This window comes from Cariama cristata, unplaced genomic scaffold (genome assembly GCF_000690535.1).
Source record: "Cariama cristata isolate BGI_N322 unplaced genomic scaffold, ASM69053v1 scaffold23282, whole genome shotgun sequence".
Classification (NCBI taxonomy): Eukaryota; Metazoa; Chordata; class Aves; order Cariamiformes; family Cariamidae; genus Cariama; species Cariama cristata.
The window spans coordinates 49,927-73,767 of NW_009603640.1; the positions used below are offsets into that span (position 1 = coordinate 49,927).

General features: G+C 35.6%; 1 protein-coding gene across 1 annotated transcript in view; it reads left to right on the forward strand.

Annotated features, from left to right (window-relative positions):
• LOC104157807 (intersectin-1-like) overlaps positions 1-23,841 on the forward strand; it is a gene marked incomplete at its 3' end in the record, with an annotated part of 48,323 nt that overhangs the window by 17,243 nt on the left and 7,239 nt on the right. The window contains exons 7-16 of the mRNA XM_009695285.1: positions 2,584-2,684; positions 3,332-3,395; positions 5,488-5,625; positions 6,580-6,703; positions 7,736-7,760; positions 10,077-10,339; positions 11,137-11,286; positions 11,455-11,595; positions 16,612-16,699; positions 16,866-17,005. Coding sequence (XP_009693587.1) covers positions 2,584-2,684; positions 3,332-3,395; positions 5,488-5,625; positions 6,580-6,703; positions 7,736-7,760; positions 10,077-10,339; positions 11,137-11,286; positions 11,455-11,595; positions 16,612-16,699; positions 16,866-17,005 — 1,234 coding nt within the window. The remainder of the gene's footprint in view (positions 1-2,583; positions 2,685-3,331; positions 3,396-5,487; positions 5,626-6,579; positions 6,704-7,735; positions 7,761-10,076; positions 10,340-11,136; positions 11,287-11,454; positions 11,596-16,611; positions 16,700-16,865; positions 17,006-23,841) is intronic.

Here is a 23,841-nt window from a genome sequence, read left to right on the forward strand (position 1 = left end):
GCTACTTCAGGGTTTCATAGGATGCTGTGGTTTTACAGTGAATGCTGAATCATTGAAATATAATAAATGACTATTACAGTATGCATTGACACTATTTTCAAATTCTTGGAAACTTAATTTTTAGAAGAGTATTTGTTTCTGTAAACATAATCTGCATTGTGTAATACTGCACAGGCACTCCTCCTGTTAGTGTGAAAACATAACAAGTAATATTCTTTAAAAATAGCAACTCTGGGATTATTTTTAAAAGCAAAATAGTTAATAGTTCTCATATCTTAAATGCACTCCACATAACTATTTCTTATATATTCTTCAGGTTCTGCATGAAAAATTACCTACAAGGCTTTTAGATTATTTCAAGGCCTAGGAAAATGTATGGTTAGGCAAAATGTATCTTACTATGGTCTGAAGAAATGTGTCTTAACAAAATAAAACTTCCTTACAGGAGGTAAGATAGTAATTTCCCAAAGTCTTTATAAATCAAACTTTCTCACAGGTCTGTACTACAGATTTTTGTGCAAGAGGAAGATGACTTGGGACATTATTTAATTATCTATTGTTACTTTAATTTGTCTTCTGCAGTTTTTTTCTTGTGCACTGGTCTTAGATAAGCGACGCTACTGATTACTGGCAAATAGGATTAAAAATCTTTCAAAACAAACAATTCTTTTTCTCTTTGAAATCTAGTACTGTCAGGAACACAGTAGTGATGCTCTGATTTGATTTCCAGAGGTACAAGAAGTTATCTACTTTGTCTATAACAACACTTAGTATTTATAATGAATGAAGTTCAAGAACCTTCAGCTGAAACGGCTTCTAGATACTCCATAAGAGGGCTGTCATGGTTTTGGGGTTAACTGTATCTGAATCTTGCTGGTCACTTTTATTGCCAACAGAGGCCTGAACCTCAAGTGAGGTGACTTCTTTTCTGAGGTAGAAATTGCATGGTTCTCTGAATCTATTTGGGCTGGGGTTAGAACTTCCTTAGCTCAACCCCTGTTATTTCAGTAACTCGGAAATGTCTGCCAGCAGCAAAGGGGATATTCCTCCACAGAGTGCTGCTAGTGTGGAGTGATGAACTGGCATGGGTCTCCAAAAGTTATATTTTGGAGAAAACAGATAGCAAGGTAATTGATTTGCAGAGTTTATGGAAAGGAAGGAAGAAGAGCTAAGTCCATTAAATTGAAATGTAAAGTTGAAGTAATTTTTTTTTCCTAGCTGAGAATTATTTTGAATTTTGAGAAGAGTGAAATTCAAAATTCCATTTGCAGAGCTTTTATCACTCTGTCTGCCAAGTCACCAGTAGTGAACGCTTGGCATGTATGGTGTTTGGCATACATGAGTCAACTGTTTTTCCTCCAGCATTTTTTCTTCCAAAACTACCGTTTGAGTATTCCTGAAGGAGAGTTTCATTACTTAATGTGTAGTAATTCACAGATCAAAGTACATATGTATGTAAGACAAAAGTAGACTTAATATGTGGAAACTCCAAATGTAGCAAAACCAGTGAGGAAGGAATTCACATGGATAAAACTGAAATAGTTGGCTTTTTTTTTTTAAGTTTCAATTCCTATTTTCATTATTTAAGATGTGGCTTATTTTCGCTTTGCTTCCATGAAAGAGGGTTATTAAAGCACAATAGTCTAGAAATAGCAATAGAGGTATTAACTGGTTTGAGTCTTGTCATGTGAGAATAGGATATGAGGTCAATTAGTAGAGTATTCATATAATGCTTCTCAGCTCAACTTTGAAAGCTCTTAACCATGCTATCTGCTCAGTGGAGCGGGGAAAAGGGATTTGGTGGTTTTGGTTCATTTTTTTAACATTTTTAACTTTAACTTTTAGTTTGGTCTGCAGTTACAAATGCTTCTTTAATCTGGCTGCTTTTTTTTTTCCTTTCTTTCAACCTTAACAAAAAAGGACAAAGTTTGAATGCGCCTAAAGACAGAAGAACTATGCTGACTGTTTTTCAGTATGAAGACTTGTCAGCCTTCAAGCATGTGAAATTATAGCTACAAATAACAGCATTCAACCTATTACGTGAATGAATTAGAACTGGGAATATTACATTTGCCAGTTGAGTTCCATTACGAGAAACCTTGCTTACTTTAAAGTGTGACTTCTTCATGCTTTTTTCTATGTTTTCAGCATATTTTACATTTATTTCTTTAATCAGCTTATGAATTGTTTGGTTAAGACAACCAGTTAAAGACAGGGTAAAATGAGATACTACTTCTGCTGACTGTGGTAAGGCATTTCCTATTATATGTTTAGGTAAAGGCTTTTAGCTCCTCTAAACTGTTTAGGTTACTTAATTCTCTGCTAGTAAAGAAAACAGCAAAACTCTTAAGCCTGTCATTCAACTTTACCGAAAAACATCATCTTAGACACTGAATTATGATAAGTGTTTTCAAACAAGAAATCAAACCTGTTGTAGTTTCAGGAGTAGAAAGGAATATTTGTGAAAGAACCATTTCAGGCATAAAACTTGAATCTCTGTGCAGCACTTCATCCTGTTGTACCTGCTAGCTTCATGTGATTACATTTTAAATGATGTTTTCCCCGTCCTTTTTCTAATTCTAGTGTGCCTCCTGTGGCAGAGTGGGCGGTACCTCAGTCATCGAGACTGAAGTACAGACAGCTGTTCAATAGCCATGATAAAACAATGAGTGGACACTTAACAGGTATTGGAGCAGTTTTTGTTGTCTTGGTTTTTTGAACTGTAAAAGGCCAATTATAATAGCATTTAGAATGCTATTCAGATAGTAAGAGACTATCTGACTGACTGTTGCCAGTGTCAATATTTTTCTGTTCAAATCTCCCAACTGCTTAATGATCTTGTTTAGAAGCAAATATTCATCATAGCTGGGATCATTTTATCACCTTCTTTCCTTTATTTTCTGCAAAGTAAGTTGGCACTGGGAAATGATTCTTGGAAAGGGTACAATGGGTTGTGTGAAAACTTGTGCAGCCATTTACAGTGTTCAGTTCATCCACTGATGAAAGTGCCTATCCAGTTTCGGAAACAAACTAGAATGGTACAGTAGCTTAGTTTTACTAGTTCTGGGAGCATCTCTTTGCCTTTCATAGCTTGGTTTTTTTTAAAAAAAAAATCTGAATGATTGTTGTAGAGAAGGGAAGGATTATGTATAATTTTTTTTTAATTATTTTTTTTTCATTTGGGGGGTGGGAGGAGCCTAGTTCATGCTGATAACATCTCTTCAGTGTTACGGTTTTAGAACTAAGCTATGCTTGTGCAGGAGCTACTTGGTAATGCAAGAAATGGAGAAAGCTGCTTATTTGTTTGTTAATCCTTGTTTCGCTTTGTTAGGTCCTCAAGCAAGAACTATTCTTATGCAGTCAAGTTTACCCCAGGCTCAGCTGGCTACAATATGGTAAAAGTAAATCTATTAATTTTCATCAAACTGGAAACTGTACTTAAATATCTATACTGTACACTGTGGGATTTTTCTCCCTTTTCATTCTCCCTCCATGGATAAATCATTTTACGTTGCTCTTTTTAATGTATAACTTTATAAAACAAAACCTGCACTGCTATGATTATATTAGTATTACTTCACAAAAGTAAAATAGAGCATCTTTTATGCTATGATTATATTAGTATTACTTCACAAAAGTAAAATAGAGCATCTTTTATGCTGTGCACATAGATGCTTTGTAAGTTGCGTTTCAGTTATGGAGTTTTTAGGCAGACCAGATGTTCAGCCTCCTATGTCTTCCACATCTCTAGCCATATGTGATACAGCACCAGTGAAACTTATACATCTGCACAGGTAGTACAAAAGGAAGCTTAATCCAGAACCATACTTTCTTTGGGGCTTGTCTGCCTTTTATGTAGGTTTCTAAGGGTTTATTTCCAAGGGATTGGAATTACATACATTTAAAATAATGGATTTTAAAAGGATTTGTCCCAGCTTCACTTTTTCCTTTCAGCTTCTTGTTTGCTGAAGTTTATTATGTTCTTATTATCACATGGAAAGTTGTTTCTAATTAACTTCTGTATAAGTCTTTGCTTGAAAACCATTGTCAACTCACTAACCCATCTGACTTCTGTGTGAGGATGTCAGCTGTGTTGTCTCTCTAATGTGGCAGCTCAAGTGCACTTGCTTTCTTTGCTAAGCACTGATGTTTTTGTTACATCTTAAAAAGCACTCTCTCCTTCTCTGTTTCCTAACAAAGCTACTGTAAGGAAAAAAAAAATCAACCCAATCATCCAGCAGATGATTAACCAGAAAATACTCCACTTGTTGCCAGCATTTAAGTAGGTTGTGTGGGCAGGGGAATGACGTCAGTGTATTGCAGGAGTTCTAACCATAACTCTTCTAGTTTTTGACATGCAAAACTGCCAAGTTGATTGAGAGAAGGGATCGATTTTACAGCTTTTGTTGTCCTGAGTATTGCTCCCTTTCCTGATACTTAATCTCTGGCAGCTGAACTGCTGTTGCTGTTCTCTAGGTTAAGATTTGTCAGTCTGTATTGGAATTGGATTCACTGACTCACAGGCACACAAAGTGAAGTACTGATACACAGCCTGTCAGCTATTCTGTAGTAACTCTTTCGGTATTTCCTTGACAAAGGTGTGGACCCAGAGTGTTAGGACAGCTGATCAGTTATATCTTTACTTACTAGATTTTCATTCTACTGGCTTGTTCTTGTGCCCCAGCCTGAGGAGTCCAATAACACAAAACATGGGTCAAATGAGGTAATAATTGTCTTCCAAATGTAAATCCAATAAACAAAGTCTTGTACTTAGAGACATCAAAAGCATGTATCAGTTGCTTACCTTTGATTTTCATGGTATCACGGGAGATTTTACTGCATGATTAGAGTGTAGCATGCTAGAGAAACAAAGTTGATGTTTAGGCTGTTAAATTTTGTCCAATACCACCTTAACATGAATATAAGCCTTTTGTGCATCTGTTGGAGTGCTGGTTTTAGGCCAGCCAGAGATGTTACTCTGTAATTTTTAATACGTGCATAATGCTAAGATGTTTTTGTGCTTGTCAGGACTAGAATGTAAATGGCTTTGATTTTAATGCAAAAGTGTACTCTGGAATACGAGGTAGGAGCCTCCAGGGAAGGAGGAGACCAAACGAAAAAGTTCTACCAAACATCTGAGCTGATACTTTTCTAAATGATACTGTATAATGGATGTTCAAAAGGTGTTCAAGAAAACTCCATTGATTAATGCTACTTATATAGCATATGGTACAGGCAGCACTCAAAGAGCAAGTGAAGTAGAAGCCATGGCTATAAGGATAGTTTCAAGGCAGACATGCATGAAAAATGTAGGAAATAGTGAAGCATTTGATTTTTGCTTTTTATTTGTTTCGAAGAAACAAAGTAGTGTGAAAAAAATCTTGAAAAATTGAATTAATTTGGAACTGAATATGTTAAAACTATGCTTTTTAACAGTGATTTTTAATATTTAAGAATTTACCTACTTTGTACCTTCCCTTTAAAAAGGAATCTTTCTGATATTGATCAAGATGGAAAACTTACAGCCGAAGAGTTTATTCTGGCTATGCACTTAATTGATGTAGCTATGTCTGGTCAGCCGCTACCACCTGTACTGCCTCCAGAGTATATTCCACCATCATTTAGGTAACTGGTTATAATTCTGGAATCTTGCTCCTAAATTTTTATTTCATTTGGGAAAGCTGTCCTGTGAGTATAAAGTACAAGAGGTTGAAAAGCAACCCCTCTCGTTTTTGGACTGCATCCATGGAACAGAGTACCTTCTTGTTGGGAAATGCTTGTCTAGATTTTTGGTTTTATTACAAGTACTGGATGCTGGAAGTAGCAAGAATTCCCTGTAAGAATATGATTTTGATCAATGTTTTATGCTAGCATACCTTCCAAAAGTTACTCAGTCTGGCCATATAAATTTGAAGTGTTACAGCTCCAGTTTATACTTCTGTAGAGCAAATGGGATGTATTCGAACTTGAAACATGCTATGAATTTACAGTGTAGCAAATCAGATATCTTTTAGTACCTGTGAATAGTAGTGGTGAGTCATTACGTCTGTTTTGCTCTTTCACAGTTTTGTGGAGAAATGGGTGGGAAGACAGTAACAGCAATGGAAAGAAATTTTTGCATACAAACATAGCTTCATGTTCTTTAAGTATCTTCCAGAAGATTACAAGTTTTTTGTTTATTCTGTGTGGGGTCTTGTTTTTACCTTGGCTATAGCAAGCTCTTCCTCTGTCTTCGCAACTTCTGCTATAGTTTTAAGTCGGCATTTTCCCAACTTCAGACTGGTCACAAGTAAGAGATCTTGGGGACAGGGCTGGACACATCTGTAAGTTGCCTGGTGCTGTGAACTTTGAACTAGGTTTCTCAGGGCACCAGTGTGTTGGGGCTGTTGGGATTCTGGAGGAGACTGTTATCTTAATGGCAATGGCTGAGTAAAATCCTCTGGGCAACACTGAGGGAACACTGAATATCATTAAACATTACATCATTGCATTTAATTTATGATTTCATAATTAAATCATAGATAAATTTGGCAAGCATGGGTTCTTTTAAGCAACTTGGAATTATCGTTTTATTGACAGAAGAGTACGCTCTGGTAGTGGCATATCTGCTGTAAGTTCAGTATCTGTAGACCAAAGGTTACCAGAAGAACCAGCATTAGAAGAAGAACAGCAGCAACTGGAAAAGAAATTACCAGGTAAGCAAGTAAAAATAGATATATTATGTGCTGTTATTAGAGAGATGTTATCATCAGGTTATATGCTGTGGAGTTGTTGTGGCTTATGAATAAATGTTTTCTTTCTAGGTCAGTTTATGATGTGTCAGAGGTATAACCAAGACATTGCTTGGTCCAGCTAATTCCTGACTGTTGCATGATCCTTTGTGTTAGTGACAATGGAGATACGAACAACGTTCAGGTTGCTTATCTTATGCGCCTTCAACAGAGGCAGCACTTTAGAGCCCTATTACAGGCCTGTAATGAAAATTTTTTACTACGTCCATCTTCTGACTTAGGTGGAGTGCAGTTTGGCTTATGTACTCTTCAAAGGTCACAATATACATGCTAGATATTATGAAACATCTTAACACTTCTGATCATCCTCTCGCTCTTCTTCGTGCTTTCATTACTTTTTCTCTATTTTATTCTAAGATGACCAGAATGGCACACAGTTGAAGATGTAGCAACATGACAGATTTATACAGTGCCATAATAATGCTTTTATGTTTTGTTCTAAAGTATTTTTCTTTTTTTTTTGTTTTTTAATTGATTCCTAGCACTGTATTGCCTCTTTGATCACAACTTAGATCTGAATTGGTGTTTTAGAAGACTTTCCATGGTAATGCCAACAGCCTTCCACAAATCTGTTAACCATTTTAGAGCTCATGACTGTGTGTGTTTAGCAAGGATTATTTTTATTCTCCATGCACACACTACTCTGTATTCATTAACATTTGAATTTCCTCTGCTTCTTCATTACCAAGTCACTCATTTTTGTGAGATTCTTCTAAAGCTCTTCACAGTCATGTTTTTATTTTAATACCGTGACTATCCAGCATCGTCTCTAGAAGCTGTCTTGTTACTTTTCAATCTCTTCCAGATCATTGTTGCACACTGAACACCACAATTGCTAGTAGAGATCTTTGAAGGAGGCTACTGAGAATCTTTCTGTCATTGTGAAGTTGGTAATTTATTTCACCTCTTAATTCTAATCTTTTAGCTGTTTGTTAATTCTCAAGGACCTTCTGTCTCTTTCCATACCAGGTTAGTTCAGGAGATCTGCATGTGAGCAATTCAGATACAACTCTTGTCTTTGGTTTGTATTTTATAACTAAGAGCTGCTGGCAGTCTGCTGGGTAATTCCTGGCTATAGGAGAATGAAGGGAAGTAGCAGGGACTGCTGAAGCAGACCTCACTGAGCTCTCGCAATGAAATGTTTGGTTGCAGGTGAGATATAGCTCTCCTGTGTTGGCTCTTTGAAGCCTAATTCTTCTGTCTCTGGAATCAGAAGATTTTGGTATGCAGTTTGGAGTGCCAGGAAGGTCAACCACTGCCTTGGCTTCGTTTCTTTATTAGACTTCGAAATCCCGCAAGTATTCTTCTGTTGACTTGATCTTCTTTTTCAACTTGCTTATTCATACAATTGGGTCTATTAGACTTGAGAGACAGCTCTTTCCTGCTTTGGTTCTTCCATGGTATCGTGTTTAGACATGTATACTAACTAACTCTCCGTATGTTGTAGCCTCTGCTACTTTGCCCAGCGTGGGAGTAGATGGACTTGTCTGTAGCTTTCAGGATCATTCTATTATCTTTTCTTAAAGACCAGTGTTGCACTTGTCATCTTCTAGTCTTGCAGCACTGACGTTGATTAAAGGACAGATTGCACAGCTGGCAGTTCATGAATTTTGTTTTTGAGCTATGGATTAGCATTGTCTGGGTTTGGCAAGCTGATGCTCTTTATTTTTTGGTTTTATTGTTTTAAAGCCATTTCTGCTTTCAATTAAGGAGGAACTAGAGTGTATAAGCCTTTTACTGTATTTGATATATAGATTTTCCATCATAAAGATCACTTATAATAGTGAATGTCATCTTGCTTCTTCATTGGCTTTGCTAAATCTGGCTAGGTGTTGTTTTTTTTTTTCTTTTGAGACATTTGAAAGAGTTTTTATTGTTGGCTCTTGTAACCTTTTAGAAGCTTTTCCTTATGCATAATGACACAAGCCAATAGCTACTTATTTAATTTACTGGAAGTTGTTCTCTTCTATTTTGGTACTCTGGATATGCTTTGTTTTATCATCTCTGGTAGCTACCTTGATTTTGCTGAGTAAACACACTAGCTTGTTGGGCAGCCATCCTAGAACCTGGTGTTTCTTCTTAGGGCTATGTGTTTTCTGAGCCTTGAACATGGTATCTTAATGCCCATCCTACTTGCAAGTGTTTTGCCCTTCTGCCTATTCCTTTTAACGGACTTTCTCAACATAAGTATTTTTTTCTTTCTTTTTTTCACCTTTTTGTTTTGTTTCCTAAATCAGTGGGAGTTATAATCATGTTCTTTGTCTATCAGTCTGTATTTTAATATTCTTTGAACCCAGTGGCTAATTTTAAACAAACTTGACAGACATTAAAGTGGTTACATTTTTTCAAGTTTTATGAAAATTGGTGATGGGCAATAGGAAAAGGGGCCAAACTTAGAAAAGGACAAGAATTCAACTGATTCAGCAGATGCTGGGCCAAACAGTTAGTGTGTGCACACTTTGGAGTAAATATGTGCTATCTCTTGGCTTGACTTGCATGCCAAAAATGTACATGTTGGGCATGCGGGAAGAGAAATACAGGATATGGGGTATAGGAATGGGACATGTAGGGTGTGAAAAGAAACAGAAGGTGAAGTGGAAACAATAATTTGAAGGAACTGTGAGGGAGGGGCCTAGGAATGTGGAACAGGGGAAGAACAGAAGAATGTCAGGGAACCTGTGCTGGAACGGAGGTCATTCTTTTAGGACAGTAAGTGATGAGTATGCAAATCTGCAGGAATCCAGTCTTTCTGAATTCAGCTGCTCAAGAACTTAAGCAAGCCATTTCCTTTCCTGATGGTAATGAGTAATATCAAGTTTAAATACTTCCAGGTCATTTGCATAATAGCTTTTTGATAATATCATCAGCTGAATTCTTTGCCTTGTAGTAATTGAAGTGTTGGTTCTTGTGCTGCTACTATTATCAAATGTGTAGAAGAACTCCAGATCCTGTGCCCTCGCGTAGGATTAGCTGGTGAATGGCTTGTCTAAATTATACCCACTTGTTGGGCTTTGTGGAGAAACCTAGAAGCCTGAGGAATGGAAACTGAAATTCAGACCTTGGTTTCCTAAGGATACGGGTTTAAGGGGATTTACAATATAAATGCTAATGATGAAACCTGAAATTACCTATAGAGCTATATTATCAGTGGTTGAGAGCTGTATCTAGTACTGTTGGAAGGTTGTTTCACTTTGATTCAACATAAATGGATTACTTTTTTTGTGTGTGTGTTAAGTCAGTAGCAGATTTTAATTCTCCTTTGCCCCATGTTTCCACACATTAAAGTTACATTTGAAGATAAAAAACGGGAGAACTTTGAACGTGGCAATCTAGAACTTGAAAAACGGAGGCAGGCTCTCCTGGAACAGCAACGCAAAGAACAAGAGCGTCTAGCACAGCTGGAACGGGCAGAGCAGGAGAGGAAAGAACGTGAGCGGCAGGAGCAAGAACGTAAAAGACAACTGGAGCTAGAGAAACAGTTGGAAAAACAACGGGAATTGGAACGACAGAGAGAAGAGGAAAGGAGGAAAGAAATAGAAAGAAGAGAGGTAACTGGATAAAAGGAAGGTGGTTATGTCAGTAGCAACTGTGTTTGATTAGAACAAAATGTAACATGTACGCTAGATATTTTGCTATCATTTTTTAGTAAGGAAACATTTGAAGAATGAACTTAGATTTCTGAGATTTCGAAGGTAAGGAAAGAGTCAGCTATCTCTTTATTTTCATGTGAAATGAACGGATGAGACAGTTAGAACTAGGACAGTGTGTTCCTAACCTCTGACTTCTTTAAAAATAATAATTATTATTATTTTCTTTGATATAAAGAGGTGCTTGAATGAATGAAGAAAAACTTATGGACATTGGTGGCATTCATGATTTTGCTGTGATGAGTTAATTTATTAAAGAGAACACATACTGATTAACTTAAAAATTAATTTTCTCACATTGCCAAGTAATGATGCATTCAGTGCATTTGACTATTCTGTGCAAAGCTGCAGAATGTCTAATGTTGGAGGTTGGAAAGAGATTTGATGCTATCCTGGAGAATTCTTGAAGTCTTAATATGAAACAACTTGTTACATCAGAAAATTGGATCTTGGGAAACTGATTAAGATGGGTTAATAGTCTGTTTAGTCACCTGCCTGCTATACAGTGAAGCCCCATTTCACTAGAGCTTTCAAATTAGCATTTAAAATATTCAGCAATTTGTATGCTTAAGTAGAGGCACAAATTTACTCCACAGTTTAGCAGTGTGTGTATATTAATGTCTTAATTGCACATTAGAATATGAATATCAGCGATTAGAATAGTTTCTCAAAATAGATTTTATTTTTAAATGCTACAGGCTGCAAAACGGGAACTTGAGAGGCAACGGCAACTTGAGTGGGAGCGTAATCGTCGGCAGGAACTACTAAATCAAAGAAACAAAGAACAAGAGGACATAGTTGTTCTGAAGGCAAAGAAGAAGACCTTAGAATTTGAGCTGGAAGCTCTAGTAAGTGATCGTGTTGCAGATAAAACACACAAGCACAGTAGTGACTGTAATATGGCTATGTTTACTTTCTATAATTTAAATGTGGAATAAAAGTACTTTTTGGATCCTGACTTGCATGACAAACCATTCTGGTAAAAAAGAGAGATATTTTTCTTTTTTTTCCTGAAGAATGATAAAAAAAATCAGTTGGAGGGAAAACTTCAGGATATCAGATGTCGACTGTCTACCCAAAGACAAGAAATTGAAAGTACAAATAAATCTAGAGAACTGAGAATTGCGGAAATCACCCATTTGCAACAGCAGCTGCAGGTGAGAAAACGTTCTCTAATTTTGTTCTTAGCCTTGCATTTTGACCTCCTCAACTGCATCAATATCCTAGGCAAACTTGCCACAACACATGATGTGTTGTTCCTTGTACCTAAGGAATCGTTGTAGATAATTTATCATTCTTTTAAATGAATGTTCTTCAGACATGTCTAGGAATTGCTTCCTGCACTTGAGGTGTGTCTGTGATTATCATTTCATCCTCATGGAATCCTCTGTGGGGAGCAGTAAATAAATTGTTTGGCTGAAAATGTTAAAGGGTTTAGGGGAATGACGAGAATGAAATTTTATGGCATGTGTTTTTGTTGGCAGTGATTGCTGCTTGTGTGGTGAAAGAAAAAATTTACTTCAATGAAGTGGCTAGTTGATGATGCCCTTTTTGTTTTTTAATTATAAAATAATCATCTTTCAAAATTGAGGTTACCAGTTAAACCAGTTAGTTCTTGGTCTAACCCTGGCATTTGTCTTTCCTACTTCTCTATCTAAAATTCTCTGTCAAATTAAAGATGGAATTGAGTAGATGTCTGCTCTTAGTGAAAGAACATTCTCTGCAATTTGTAAAGGTTTCTAGATGAGTTGTAGTGTTTGATTTAGGGATTTTTCTCTTTATTAAATATTTTATGTTGCTTGAAATGAATTCTTGGCTAGTAATGGGGGTCTCAGTGCTTTTTAACCACTACAAAGAGAATCTCACACATACGAGAACTTACGTGTAAAACCTATCTTAAAACCTGATCCTACTGTTCCATTTCAACTTTCTAAGCATAATTAATATAGTACATTCATTTGAACAAAACAAAAACTTGAAAGTTCAGGTTTTTTGTTGTATGTATGAGTATTTTTATTTTTTTTTACTTCTTAAAACATCTGACATTTCTATTGAAGTTTTGTGTACACCATTACACCTTTCACAAGACCTCTTTCTTTTGGCAGCAGCTTGTTATAAAGAGTATAATTTAGAGATCACTTTCTTTCACAGTGTTTGTGTCCACTTGATACAAACAATAGCAAACAAGAAGTGCTACTAAGGGACGCTTATGACATAAGCAACGGTCATAGTTAGGCTTGAAACCACTCTTCTCTCTAGTGAAATGCTGCTGTATTGGTAACTGAAAATGAAGTCAAACAGTATTGAATCAAATGTAGGAAATGAAGTTACACTTAGCGGTACTGGCTCAAAGAGACAAAAAACTGACTATGCTTGATAAAAATGTGTGAAAAAGCTCCCATTTACTTGAATAACTTAAAGACTACTGATTTTATGTGCACAGCCAATCTCCATGTAAAAACAACAACCACTTGAATTTCCCTCTAACCCTTCTATTCCAAAAGCTTTCCATAGAAGTGGTCTAAGGTACTGTAGCTCACTTCAGAAGAAGTGAAGCAGCTACATAGCTATTGATAGATAAATACTATTTCAACAGTTAAATGGAATACATATCCTACTTTCATATGTCATTTCTGTTAACTTGATAATTTTTGTTCAGTTAGCCTCTGTAGTCAGAAAAGATAAAGTATCTCTTTGCTTTAATCATAATATGACAAATTAAGGAGGAAAAAATGATATGTTGCAATAAAAAGTTGTAAGTCATTTATGTTACAGTAAAGACCAATGTGCTATAGTTGGGATAGGGTCCTGTTATAACAGACATTGTAAAAAGAATGTGAGAAAATATCATTATTATCAAGAACTTGGAGTGAGCTTCCACAACTGGGTATAATAAATGGAAGGCACAGAGGGAAGAAAAAAATGTGAAACCAACACTATTGGGAAGCAAATAGTGAGAGAGGTAATCTGTCTACTAGTAGATGTAGTTAAATAGTTTATTAAAAAGTATTAGATAAACGAGAGGCAGTGTTCTCTGTAGACTCATTAACAATTTTTTTGAGTTTTTAATCATGTTCTTGGCTGATCGTAGATGTGCTTTTTCCTTACCTACAGCTTTTATGCATCGGTTTTAACTTTATCACCATGAAAGGAAAAATTAAGGAGAGCAGAGGGATTTTTGACCTTCCTAACATTTACTTTGTTCTACTTACTTCCCAATCACAATTGTCGAAAAGCAGATTGCTTTTTTGTGTGTGTGTATCTTCAGCATTTTGATGCCAGTCTGAAATTTTATTAAAATGTCAGGCAAAGTACAATGAATTTTGCACAGTTGTCTATATTTTACTCTTGTTTTGGAATCACCACTGTATTTGTAGTGATTTTTAACCATCTCTGGTCATTGTAATTGGTACTAGATGGTATGTATCCAGCAGCTTACTTTATGCCTATTCGCTTTCTAAATTGCTTCGTTCACAAAGACTGTAAGAGCACTTCTGTAATGAAAGTCAACCTTGCCTTTCTTGGTGGTTGTTTTGTTGGATTTTTGGTTTTGAGGTGGTTTTTGTTCAGGTTGACAGTGATAGCTGTGGCTTTGTGGTGTTATCTTCTCTCAGGTGATCATTGATCTCGACCACCAATATTTCAGTTAGTGTCACTTGAGACGTTTATCACAATTGTGATCCCAGAAAGGAGTGTCGCTACTTAGTGAAAAAGGCCAGATTTAATCTGGGGAGAACCTAAAAGAGGTTTTCCTGAAAAAAGATGAGTTTCTCAAATATCCTGTAAATTTTACTATTTAATTTGTAGAGGAAAGACTAAAGCAGTAGGTGACTTTTTTAAAAGGAGATTTTGATCCTCTTAACTCTCCAATAGATTGAAATGTCAATATTGTCAGTTATCTTTGTAGGATGTTATATCTTCACTTGGAAATATTTTAATTTAATGCATCTGACATTTGCTATGGAAAGATGAGTTAATTCAAAGGAGTAACTATTCTTCAACCTAGTAATTAGTTTCAGGATGGAGTTTGATTAAACTTGTGGAAGAGATTGTATAACAATTAATCCTGGGTGATGAAAATTTTTGCTAGTTATTTGAATCTGTGGTAGCTGGTATTTCCAGGGATGCTTGGAAGCATCCTGCCTTCCAAACACCTTAAATGTATGTGTTTGAATCATGTTTATACTGTCTGCAGGGCTTCTGCTAGTTACCTGCAGGGATTATTTGCCTCCTTGATGAACACTTTGGCTCCCAAGTAATTTGATTTTCCTCTGAAGCACTGGAAGCAGGATATGCAGCAGAGACTTAAGATGTATGGTGGTATCTCAGTTTCTCATAGTGTAAGATCAGAAGAGAACTTTCCCTCATTAGACTGACAGGAGCTGTGCTTTGATCGCTTTGTTTGCCTTCTAGTGCTAGATGGGACACTATTCAATTCTTAGAAATTTCTTGTTGCATGAAACTTCAGTGTTAGTGATGCCGTTAATTTCTTGCATCTGTTTCTTCGATACTGCTAAAGGATGTGCAAAAGTATGTTGTGGATGCTCTTGGAATAGATGCTTATTATGTGGTTGTCTGTGATTTCAGGAAACAGAACTTGACCCTCGTGATCCCTTGGCATTCTTGTCCTTAAATACTCTCCAAACTGTTTTGTGTATTAAGATTGAGTAGTCTGGAGTTTAGAAGTATTCTGACCTTTAAAAATAAACAGCTACGGTTAGGGTTACATTCCACCCTGAAATACTGTCCTATGTGACTTTTTGTGCTTGAAGAATGATAATTTTTCTGTAAATCCTGTTTCATTTTGTCATCCATTCTGCTATTCGGCTTATCTAAATGGTTTTTGAATTGGCATGATATAATTTTGATATCCTTATGTCTTGAAAGGTAATTTCCTTTCCTCTTTCTCTTGATCAATGCAACAGCAGTGAGGGACACATGTAACTTCTAATAGTCAAATGCATAGTTTATCTTAATCTTGATACTTTGTGAATTTATAAAGTCCTCGACTCTACTGTGCTAAGTACGTTTTCTGGAACATAAAGAGATTACAGTAGTCTACAGTCATTGCATAATCATAAGATCTGAGCTGTACACTGCAAAGGCCCAGTCAAAGACCGCTGTGAGTAAAGTGGGGCAACTATGAAATCATGTCAGTATGGTCAACCTTGTGTTCTTGTAACAAAAACTGAAAACCTTTTCTTGGGACTCACTCTGGTATTAAGTGATTAGGTGACACTTATTCTTAGGATCGTATTATGTGACTTACAATCCTTCATGACAAATTGAAATTGTCAGATGGTTGATTCCTTAAAAGCCTGCAATTCAAGACAACTGCTGAAGTAAATTACTTTATCTGAAAGACGGGGTGTTGACACTCAGGCGGCTTTTATAAAATAAGCTATTTCACCTCATGCTTCTATAATGTATTTTGACAACTTGAAATTGGAGGTCAAGGCTTCTGAAAGGTCTATGAAATAGCACTTCATCCTCCGGAAAGAACAAGGATTATGTATGAGAGAGAGATATATGATCCACCAAAGGAGGAATTTCTCGTTTGCAGGATCTCCTGTAAAGTATCAGGAGATTCTTATGACTGTGTGTTGAAATTGAGAGAGATCATAATCCTCTTTCAAGAGTGCTAAATCGAGAGATCTAGGACTCAAGTATTCTCATCTAACAGAGCTTGTGTTGCATGGCTTTTGGCCATAATCTGTTCCTTTAAAGTGAAAGCCTTTATTTTCTCTTCTTTAAATAAACTGTAAATATTTGTCTTTCTATTCCTGATCAAAGTTAATACCCATTTATTAAATGAAAATTAAGCAGTTAGTAAGTGCTTGTTTTAACATTTCCTGAAATCTGTCCTTATCTTTTTGCCCTGAATTTCAAGTAATTCCAAGCCAAGTTACATATTCGATGAGAATCAACTCTCAAGTACTATGCTTAAATTTGATATGCTCACTTTTTTGTACTGGCAGAGAACTATGTCTGAGTGGTGGTACAACACAGATAGTGCATAGATAATAGCAATAATACCTAATTTAGTGAGAGGAAAAAGTAAAGAGTCATTTCAGAAGAAATGAAAATGAGAGGTCTTACGGCTAAAGTCATCCTTCACTCAACTTTTTGTTTGTTTTTCTTGTTTTTTTCTCTCCTCATTGTCATCTATTCAGGAATCTCAGCAGATGCTTGGAAGGTTGATTCCAGAAAAGCAATTGCTTAATGATCAGCTAAAGCAAGTCCAACAGAACAGTTTGCACAGTAAGTATATCTTTGTACATTTGTATAGGACATGATCGTGCATTGCACAATGTACTCTGTAATTTCTTTTTTTGCATTGCAAGATGTGCGTAGAAAAATGTTGCTTTCTATGAGCTAAAATTCTCTGTGTAAGAAAATACTTATTTGACAATATGTTTAAAAACAGGAGATTCTCTTCTTACTATCAAAAGAGCCTTAGAAGCCAAGGAACTAGCGCGTCAGCAGCTTCGAGAACAGCTAGATGAAGTAGAAAAAGAAACCAGATCTAAACTTCAGGAAATTGATATTTTCAATAATCAACTGAAGGTAATCCTAGACTTTTTAACCTTTCTTCTAAGTGTGCAGTTAATTATTTTCTAACTTGTTTATAGAAAAAAATACTGAACTAGAATGATTGATTTAGAATGTCAGTTCTGGGAGAGTTCTCAAATTATTTTTTTAAATTTTTTTTTATTATTTAAAGAAAATACTACTTAGCATCCAAACTCAGAGTTTGAATCAACTTAAACTGCAGAATCTATTTAAGAAAAAAATTTGAGCTCTGATTCCGGATCTGTGATTGCAAATATGAAATTGCCAGTTTCTGCCCTTTTGCATCAAAGAAGTGCAAGACTGTAGTAGGTCAGCAGATCTGCTGGAATCAGTACTTCAAATTGAAATCTTTAATAAAGAGACTTGATTTTCTACTGACATGCAGAATTTTTATCTGCTCTTTGTAAGCTCATACTTGTTCCTGAATGTAGTTGTCTGTTGTTTGTGATTTCATACTCTATTGATCAGTCTTTTGTTAAAACTGTGTGATTTTTGTTTATTTCTGCACAAGAAAATGACAGAAATTGCAGAAGTCAGTAGAGGAAGTGTTCTTCAGAGAGAAGTTATGAATCAGTCTTTAGTTACAAACTTTTAATAGCATTCTTTTTTTCATAAAATATTCTAGTGTTAAAGTACTTTATCTACTAATTCAACTGATTGTTTCTCCTGAAAGCTGGCTATAAAAAATACTCAATTTCCTGCAAGGTATAATAAATTGTGCTACAAGTATTTAGAAGGAAAAGCACTGTGATAGATACATTAATGTTTCTGATAGTGTTTTGAAATTAGATCAACTATGATTACATCATATGCTTTAGGATGGAGACGTGTTTGAAGTTAAGCAACAAGTAGCTTGTTTTAATATTAAAGTTATTAATAATTATAGGAAAAATTAAAATATGTAGACCCTACCACTACCTATTTCAAGGCCAATTCAAAGATGACTTTCATGTTCTTAAGCAAGGAGCTGGAAAGGGGAGAATCTCTGCAGAGAGTCATACGAGACACAAGACAAACAAAATGTGCGCAATTTATTTTAAAGAAAACAGAATGATTTACCTCACTTTTTTTTTCATATATACTTTTTGGACACATTTCAATGTGTTGTGCTTTTTGGGTGTGGTGGTGTTTTGGGTTTTTTTTTAAATGGAGTCCTCTTGAAGTGTTTTGCAGATCAATATGGCCAGAGGATATTAATTCTAAAATTAGTGTCAGCATTTGATTTGATCATAAATGATCTAAACAGTTTATAAATGGGCAGAGAAGTGAATAATCTTAGTACTGTGACAGTAGCAAAAAACCCCCCTCAACCCCAAATCAAACAAAAATCACTATTTTAAATATTAAAGGGCTCAACTTAACAAATAACAAGCTAATGATAAATAAAAATTGAAGATGCACATTAAACAAAGACGTCAATTTATCAGAATGTCTGCCATCTATCCCTAATCAAGAATACCTTGACTAAGTATAAAATATTTTGCAGTTTAATGGGAAAACTGATTTCTGTGTTCAAGTCTTAGTATTTAGTTATTACTTTAAATGCTGAAAATTAGTTATGTAGATAGTTCTTTGGGAAGACTTCAGCAAGCTGCTTCTGGCTTGAAGATACTGTGTTCTTCATTTCATAATGTGTAGAAGCAGTGCTTAATAGGAAGACCCCTTTTTGATGCTGTGTTGATATTTTTGCCTTGCTGCAGCTTTCTTTGCTTTCTTGGAAGAAGTGAGTTTAAGAGGGGCAGTTGTACTATTGAAACTGAGAGATGGGAGCTTAATTCAGAGCAAGTTATATCTTCTCCCTTTTGTAGTTTCATTACATGTGCAAGATGTATTGGGGGGGACTGAATGATTTTATTACTAGATTTAAATATCTACAAAGGCTTATATACCTTTTTGTGGACTCAGTGTGGAATGGTTGTAGTATTTCCAGTGCCAGAGAAATGGCTTAGAAGACGCTGTGATTTAATGGCTGCTGTTTTATGGAGAGAGCTCTCGGAATGCCTTGCATGTAAGACTTTATGCACAAAGCTAGTGAAAGCTTTCCTGAGGCTGATGATTTTGTTAGGGTTTGTGTGAAGTGGAAGCTCTGCTCTTAAACCAAGGCAGAACACACTGATCTCTAAAGTAATAAAATTACTTAAAACAAAGTAGTCTAGGAACTTGCATAATTCTCAGATGTTTTTACCTAAAAAATCAAAAATCTGTGACAACTTTTAGAAACTGCCACTGGAAAGATGACTGTTACATTTGAAATAGGTAGAAAATGGCTTATAAATAATTGCTAAATTAATAGCTTCCCCAATTAACAGAAGAACTTTTTGTTTACTTACTAGTAGCTGGGTGCATAAATACAGAGGGGTCATTTGGTGCTACAATACCTTGTAATTTGTATAATTATCAGTCAACTGTGTAACGCGCACATTTAAATGTAAAACCTTTTCAAATAACATGTCAAAAATTGCACCAAATCTAGGCTCTAAATATAATAAAGTCTTCTTATCTTGTAAACTAAGGGAAAATATGTAAAGATGGGAAATACAGAAATGTTTATTTTTAAAATGTATTTTTATTAAATAAATGAATTAAAAACTCCATTTTTAATCGAGGCTGTTTCTAAATTGTCTCGTAACTTTAAAACTGAGAGACTTTTTTAATGATGATCTGCTCTTACTTTGTGCTTCGGTATAGTAACTGAGAGATGCACATTTGATGGGGTGGCTGTTAGGAAGGCAGCACTGTAATTGACAGTGTCTTGTGCAGCTTTTGTTCTCTTGACTAGTGATGGAGAGGCACTTGGTGCTTGCCTTGTCTTCTATAATACAACAGGAGCAGTATGATGTGGTTCTGTTTGCAAACTCCCAGGAAAAAACCCAGCATATCTAAATACTCTTTAGAAATATACCACGTTACAGCATTTTGCACTTATTTCCTGCAGGGAGAGGGAGTAATATGTGTGTTTACTTAGTCAAAATGCTTAATTTAATAGAAAACAGAACCAAAATTGTAAATTTGTAAGCTATTGCTCTCTGAGAACAAGATATATGCCAAACGAGTTTTGATGAAATGCTTAAGAGACAGTCAAGTTGACAGCAACATGAAATTATAACCTTTTGTCATCATTGTTGAGATTTATTACTTATTGGCTATGAATATTGGTTGCTTTATCTCCTATGTGAATATATCCTTAGATTTTGCAAAACTCCATTTCTGATTCATTCTCTTGAAATAAGCTACACTTGATCTACTGGTAGCGTTTACAGAAATATGCTGTGATCGTAGAAGATAAAATGAACAATTTAACTAGTATCTAGGGTGCCTTTTCATTGATGAGACCATAAGGTTTACCTAGTATTCCAGTATTTTAGGTTACGGGTCAACTTGTTAACACCATGGTAGTATGAAGTGGATTGCACTGCATTTGCCTCCATATTATAGTTTTTATGTTCTACAGTCAGTGAATACTTAAAACAAGTGTTAAATTACCTCATATTTGCTTCATGTCTTACTAGCATATATGAGTGACTAGGGAGATAAATGAAACTTTTTTTTTCCCCACTGGATGTTTTGTCATCCCTCCAAAGCAACTGATTTAAATTTCTTCTGATTAGTCCTTTGGAGCTCAGGTACTTCAGTTACTTTTGTTTCAAGTTAACATCTCAAGAGTTGGAAATGTTCATAAAATTTTGTTCCTTTTCAAAAACTTTCTGAAGTATAAAATGTTACTAATATTTCAGAACAGATAGTTTCAAGTATCTTTATTGAATAAGTAGAATGACATAGTTTCAGGGAAATGTTAGTACTTGTTTGGCAGAGAAATAGGTACCTTAGCCTGCAGCTGGTCACATATCCTTTTAAATCAGATTTGAGGCCTTTTATCAGAGAAGATAAGTCTTGTGAATTGTGCTGTATTTGGCTATAGAGTAAGTGACTGAGTTCGTAGCAAGGTTGAAAGTTGGGCCACTTTTTTGTGTCCTGAATTATGGTTGAAGGAGTCTAACTTCCATTACTCTTTAAAAATCTTAACCTAGAAATCTAATAGTTAAAATTGATACAAATATTATAAATATACAGATAAAATGTAACTAGGCACTTTTTTGTTTTCTCTACTTGATAAAATAATTCTCTAGAATAGAAGGCTTTATATTAGGTTTCCTGTTCGCATATATATAGTCCTACTATAATTTGCCTTTACAAATTCTTTCTACATTCAGCATGAATTTACATTTAAATGTTACAAAGGTCAGTCGTTACACAGTGTCAAATAAAGCAATAATAATTCTTAATACCATTCTTGTCCCTAAACACCAAATAATCATTTCGTATAGCATAGAAGAATCAAGTATTTAGAGCTCATCTGTGTGATTGCACAGGAGAAGACAACTAGTAAATTAGCGTTTCTGCAATACATTAGTCTTGATGAAAAGCTATTCTCAGCGCCTGGAAAAAGTGGTGAACAAGTAGAATCAAGTTCTTAACAATGTTTTACATTTTGTGTCATGTTCCAGTTGTTGTCAGTCCCTGTCTAGTGTGCACTGGACAAGTCTTGCATATGAATGCCTGTTTACATTTGAGCATTTCTTTCTTCCAGTCAGTGGCAATGGAAGATGCAATGCTGCAGTGCCTGGCAGTTCTCCTGGGCTGCGTCAACTACTTAGACTCCTTTCTAAAGGTCTCCATGCCATACTCAGGCAGTACACAACTCTCTCAATCTGAGTGATGAACATCCTCCAGTTATGTGCTTCACTTGACCATAAACAGATGAGTGTGCAGTGTTTAACTAAGTTAGTATTTAATAAGAGGTGCTAGCACTAAAACGTAACCAAAGAGAAGAGTTTATAATTTGATTCTTGATCTAATCCTCACTGCCTAGATGAGGAGTGTGCCTTGAATTGCAACTTGAGCAAGGTACTAGTTAGTTATTTTTGTCTTTTGCTTATCTGAAACGTCAAGATTTTAAGATAATTGCCTATTTTGGTCATGATGTTCAGAATTTTTTAAAAGAATACACTTTTATGTTAAGTATTCCTACACAGCACTGTAATTTGTGATTTCAGGTATGAGAGAGATGGCAATATATTCCCTTTATCAAATCCTCTATAGCTATAATAGGGGGTGAAAGGAGGAATTGTCTCTGTCAAGGACAGAGCAGGTGCTTTGGGAACTGGGGAATGGGGTAGAAGAGTATTGCTGTGGGAAAGCCTCAGTGAGCACAGAACTGTAGGGTTCTTTCCTCTGGGATCAAATGCCCTGGTTTGTCTCAAGGGGAGAAGATTTGATGGAAACCTTGTATTGTAATCCCTGAAGTAGCCAAAATTCTGTTGTCTTTCTGTCAAAAGGCAAAATTTAGGCTTAAACAACTATGTTTCTAATGTTAAGGTTTTCATAGCATTATGACTTGTCTGTATATAGTGAATATTACTCTGCTGTATGAAACTCATATTTTAATTCCTATTCAATATTATGTGGGTATCTAAATGTGGCTGCTGTAACATCTCAAAATTATACTTGTTAGTCTGTTTGTGAATTAAGTGGAAAGGTAACAATTTCTCTCTGCTTTTAAGGTAAGACATGCGTTGTCCTGCACACCAGAAACAAGCAAAGCATTGTTACGTCTTTGGAGTTACAATACACAATTTGTAAATGTACAGCTTTTAAGTTGCTTGTGTCTGTAAAAGATGAGTGTAGGACTGTGCTGAATATTCAGCTGGCAAATGTTTCATTCTGTTGACTGTTGAAGTGTTACTATAATTTTGTTCTGCTGGTATCCTGGCGCACTGTGGTAGATGCTGATTCTTTCTCCCCCATCCTCCCACTGGTACTTGGCAAAGTAACAGCGCATCTATCTTTGCATGAGATACCGATCAAATCTTTATTTCCTCCTAGCTAACACAAAGAAGGATATATACTGCATATTTTTTTTCTCCAAAAATATTCCATCCAGTGCTAGGAGTATAAACTAGGTTAGATTTCCTTAACTGTTACAGATATGTCGCAGAAAAATCTCTTCACAAAATACTGAACTAGCACATTGCTTAGCTGAGAGGAAATAATATGTTAAAATGTCTATGGAAAACTTAAATAATTATTAAAATGTCCTTTGAGATCCTAACTTAGCTGAGCATAGAGATACAGTGACAACATAAGCAAACAAAATAGTTGAATTATTTGGACCAGAGTTGGCAGCAGCACTTAACTGCTGTGATGCGGTTAATGATCCTACTATATGTACTCAGTATGAGAAACAGCTTGCTTCAGATAGGCATGGAGATATGGCTCTGTTTTCTCTTTGGCAGTAAGGTGGCATATATCATATGTTTAGCGGTGAGATAAACTTACCTGTCTAAACGATAATTAAAATATAAAGTTTGAGCTAGCCTTGTAGTTGGACATCTGGTGGAAGTAAGTCATGTTTGGTACACAGATGTCCTGCAAGTTCTAACTTGGTATTTGCGAATTCAGGAAGTTTTTCTGAAGGGGAGAAAATACCAGTATTCTGAATTAGATGTAGATTCCTCCTGATTCTGTGTATATAGATGAACAGAATCATTCTTTCTAGTTTACAGATTTCTTGTTAACAAGTAAACTGAGCTCAGATACTTGCATCTGGGTTGTCCCGCTTAAAGCTTCCGAGAATTATTGGGGTTTTTTAACTATGATAGCCTTCATAGCCTTCAAGAATTTTAGTTCTTCTTTCTTTGCCTAGTGATTATTTCTATTTAACTGCTTAAACACCAGAGTTTGGGATAAAGATGCAAAGGAGAAGGGAAAAACAAACCTGGAAAGCACTGTTGTATAAATAACCTGTTGTTACGTGCAAAATTTTAAGCTGT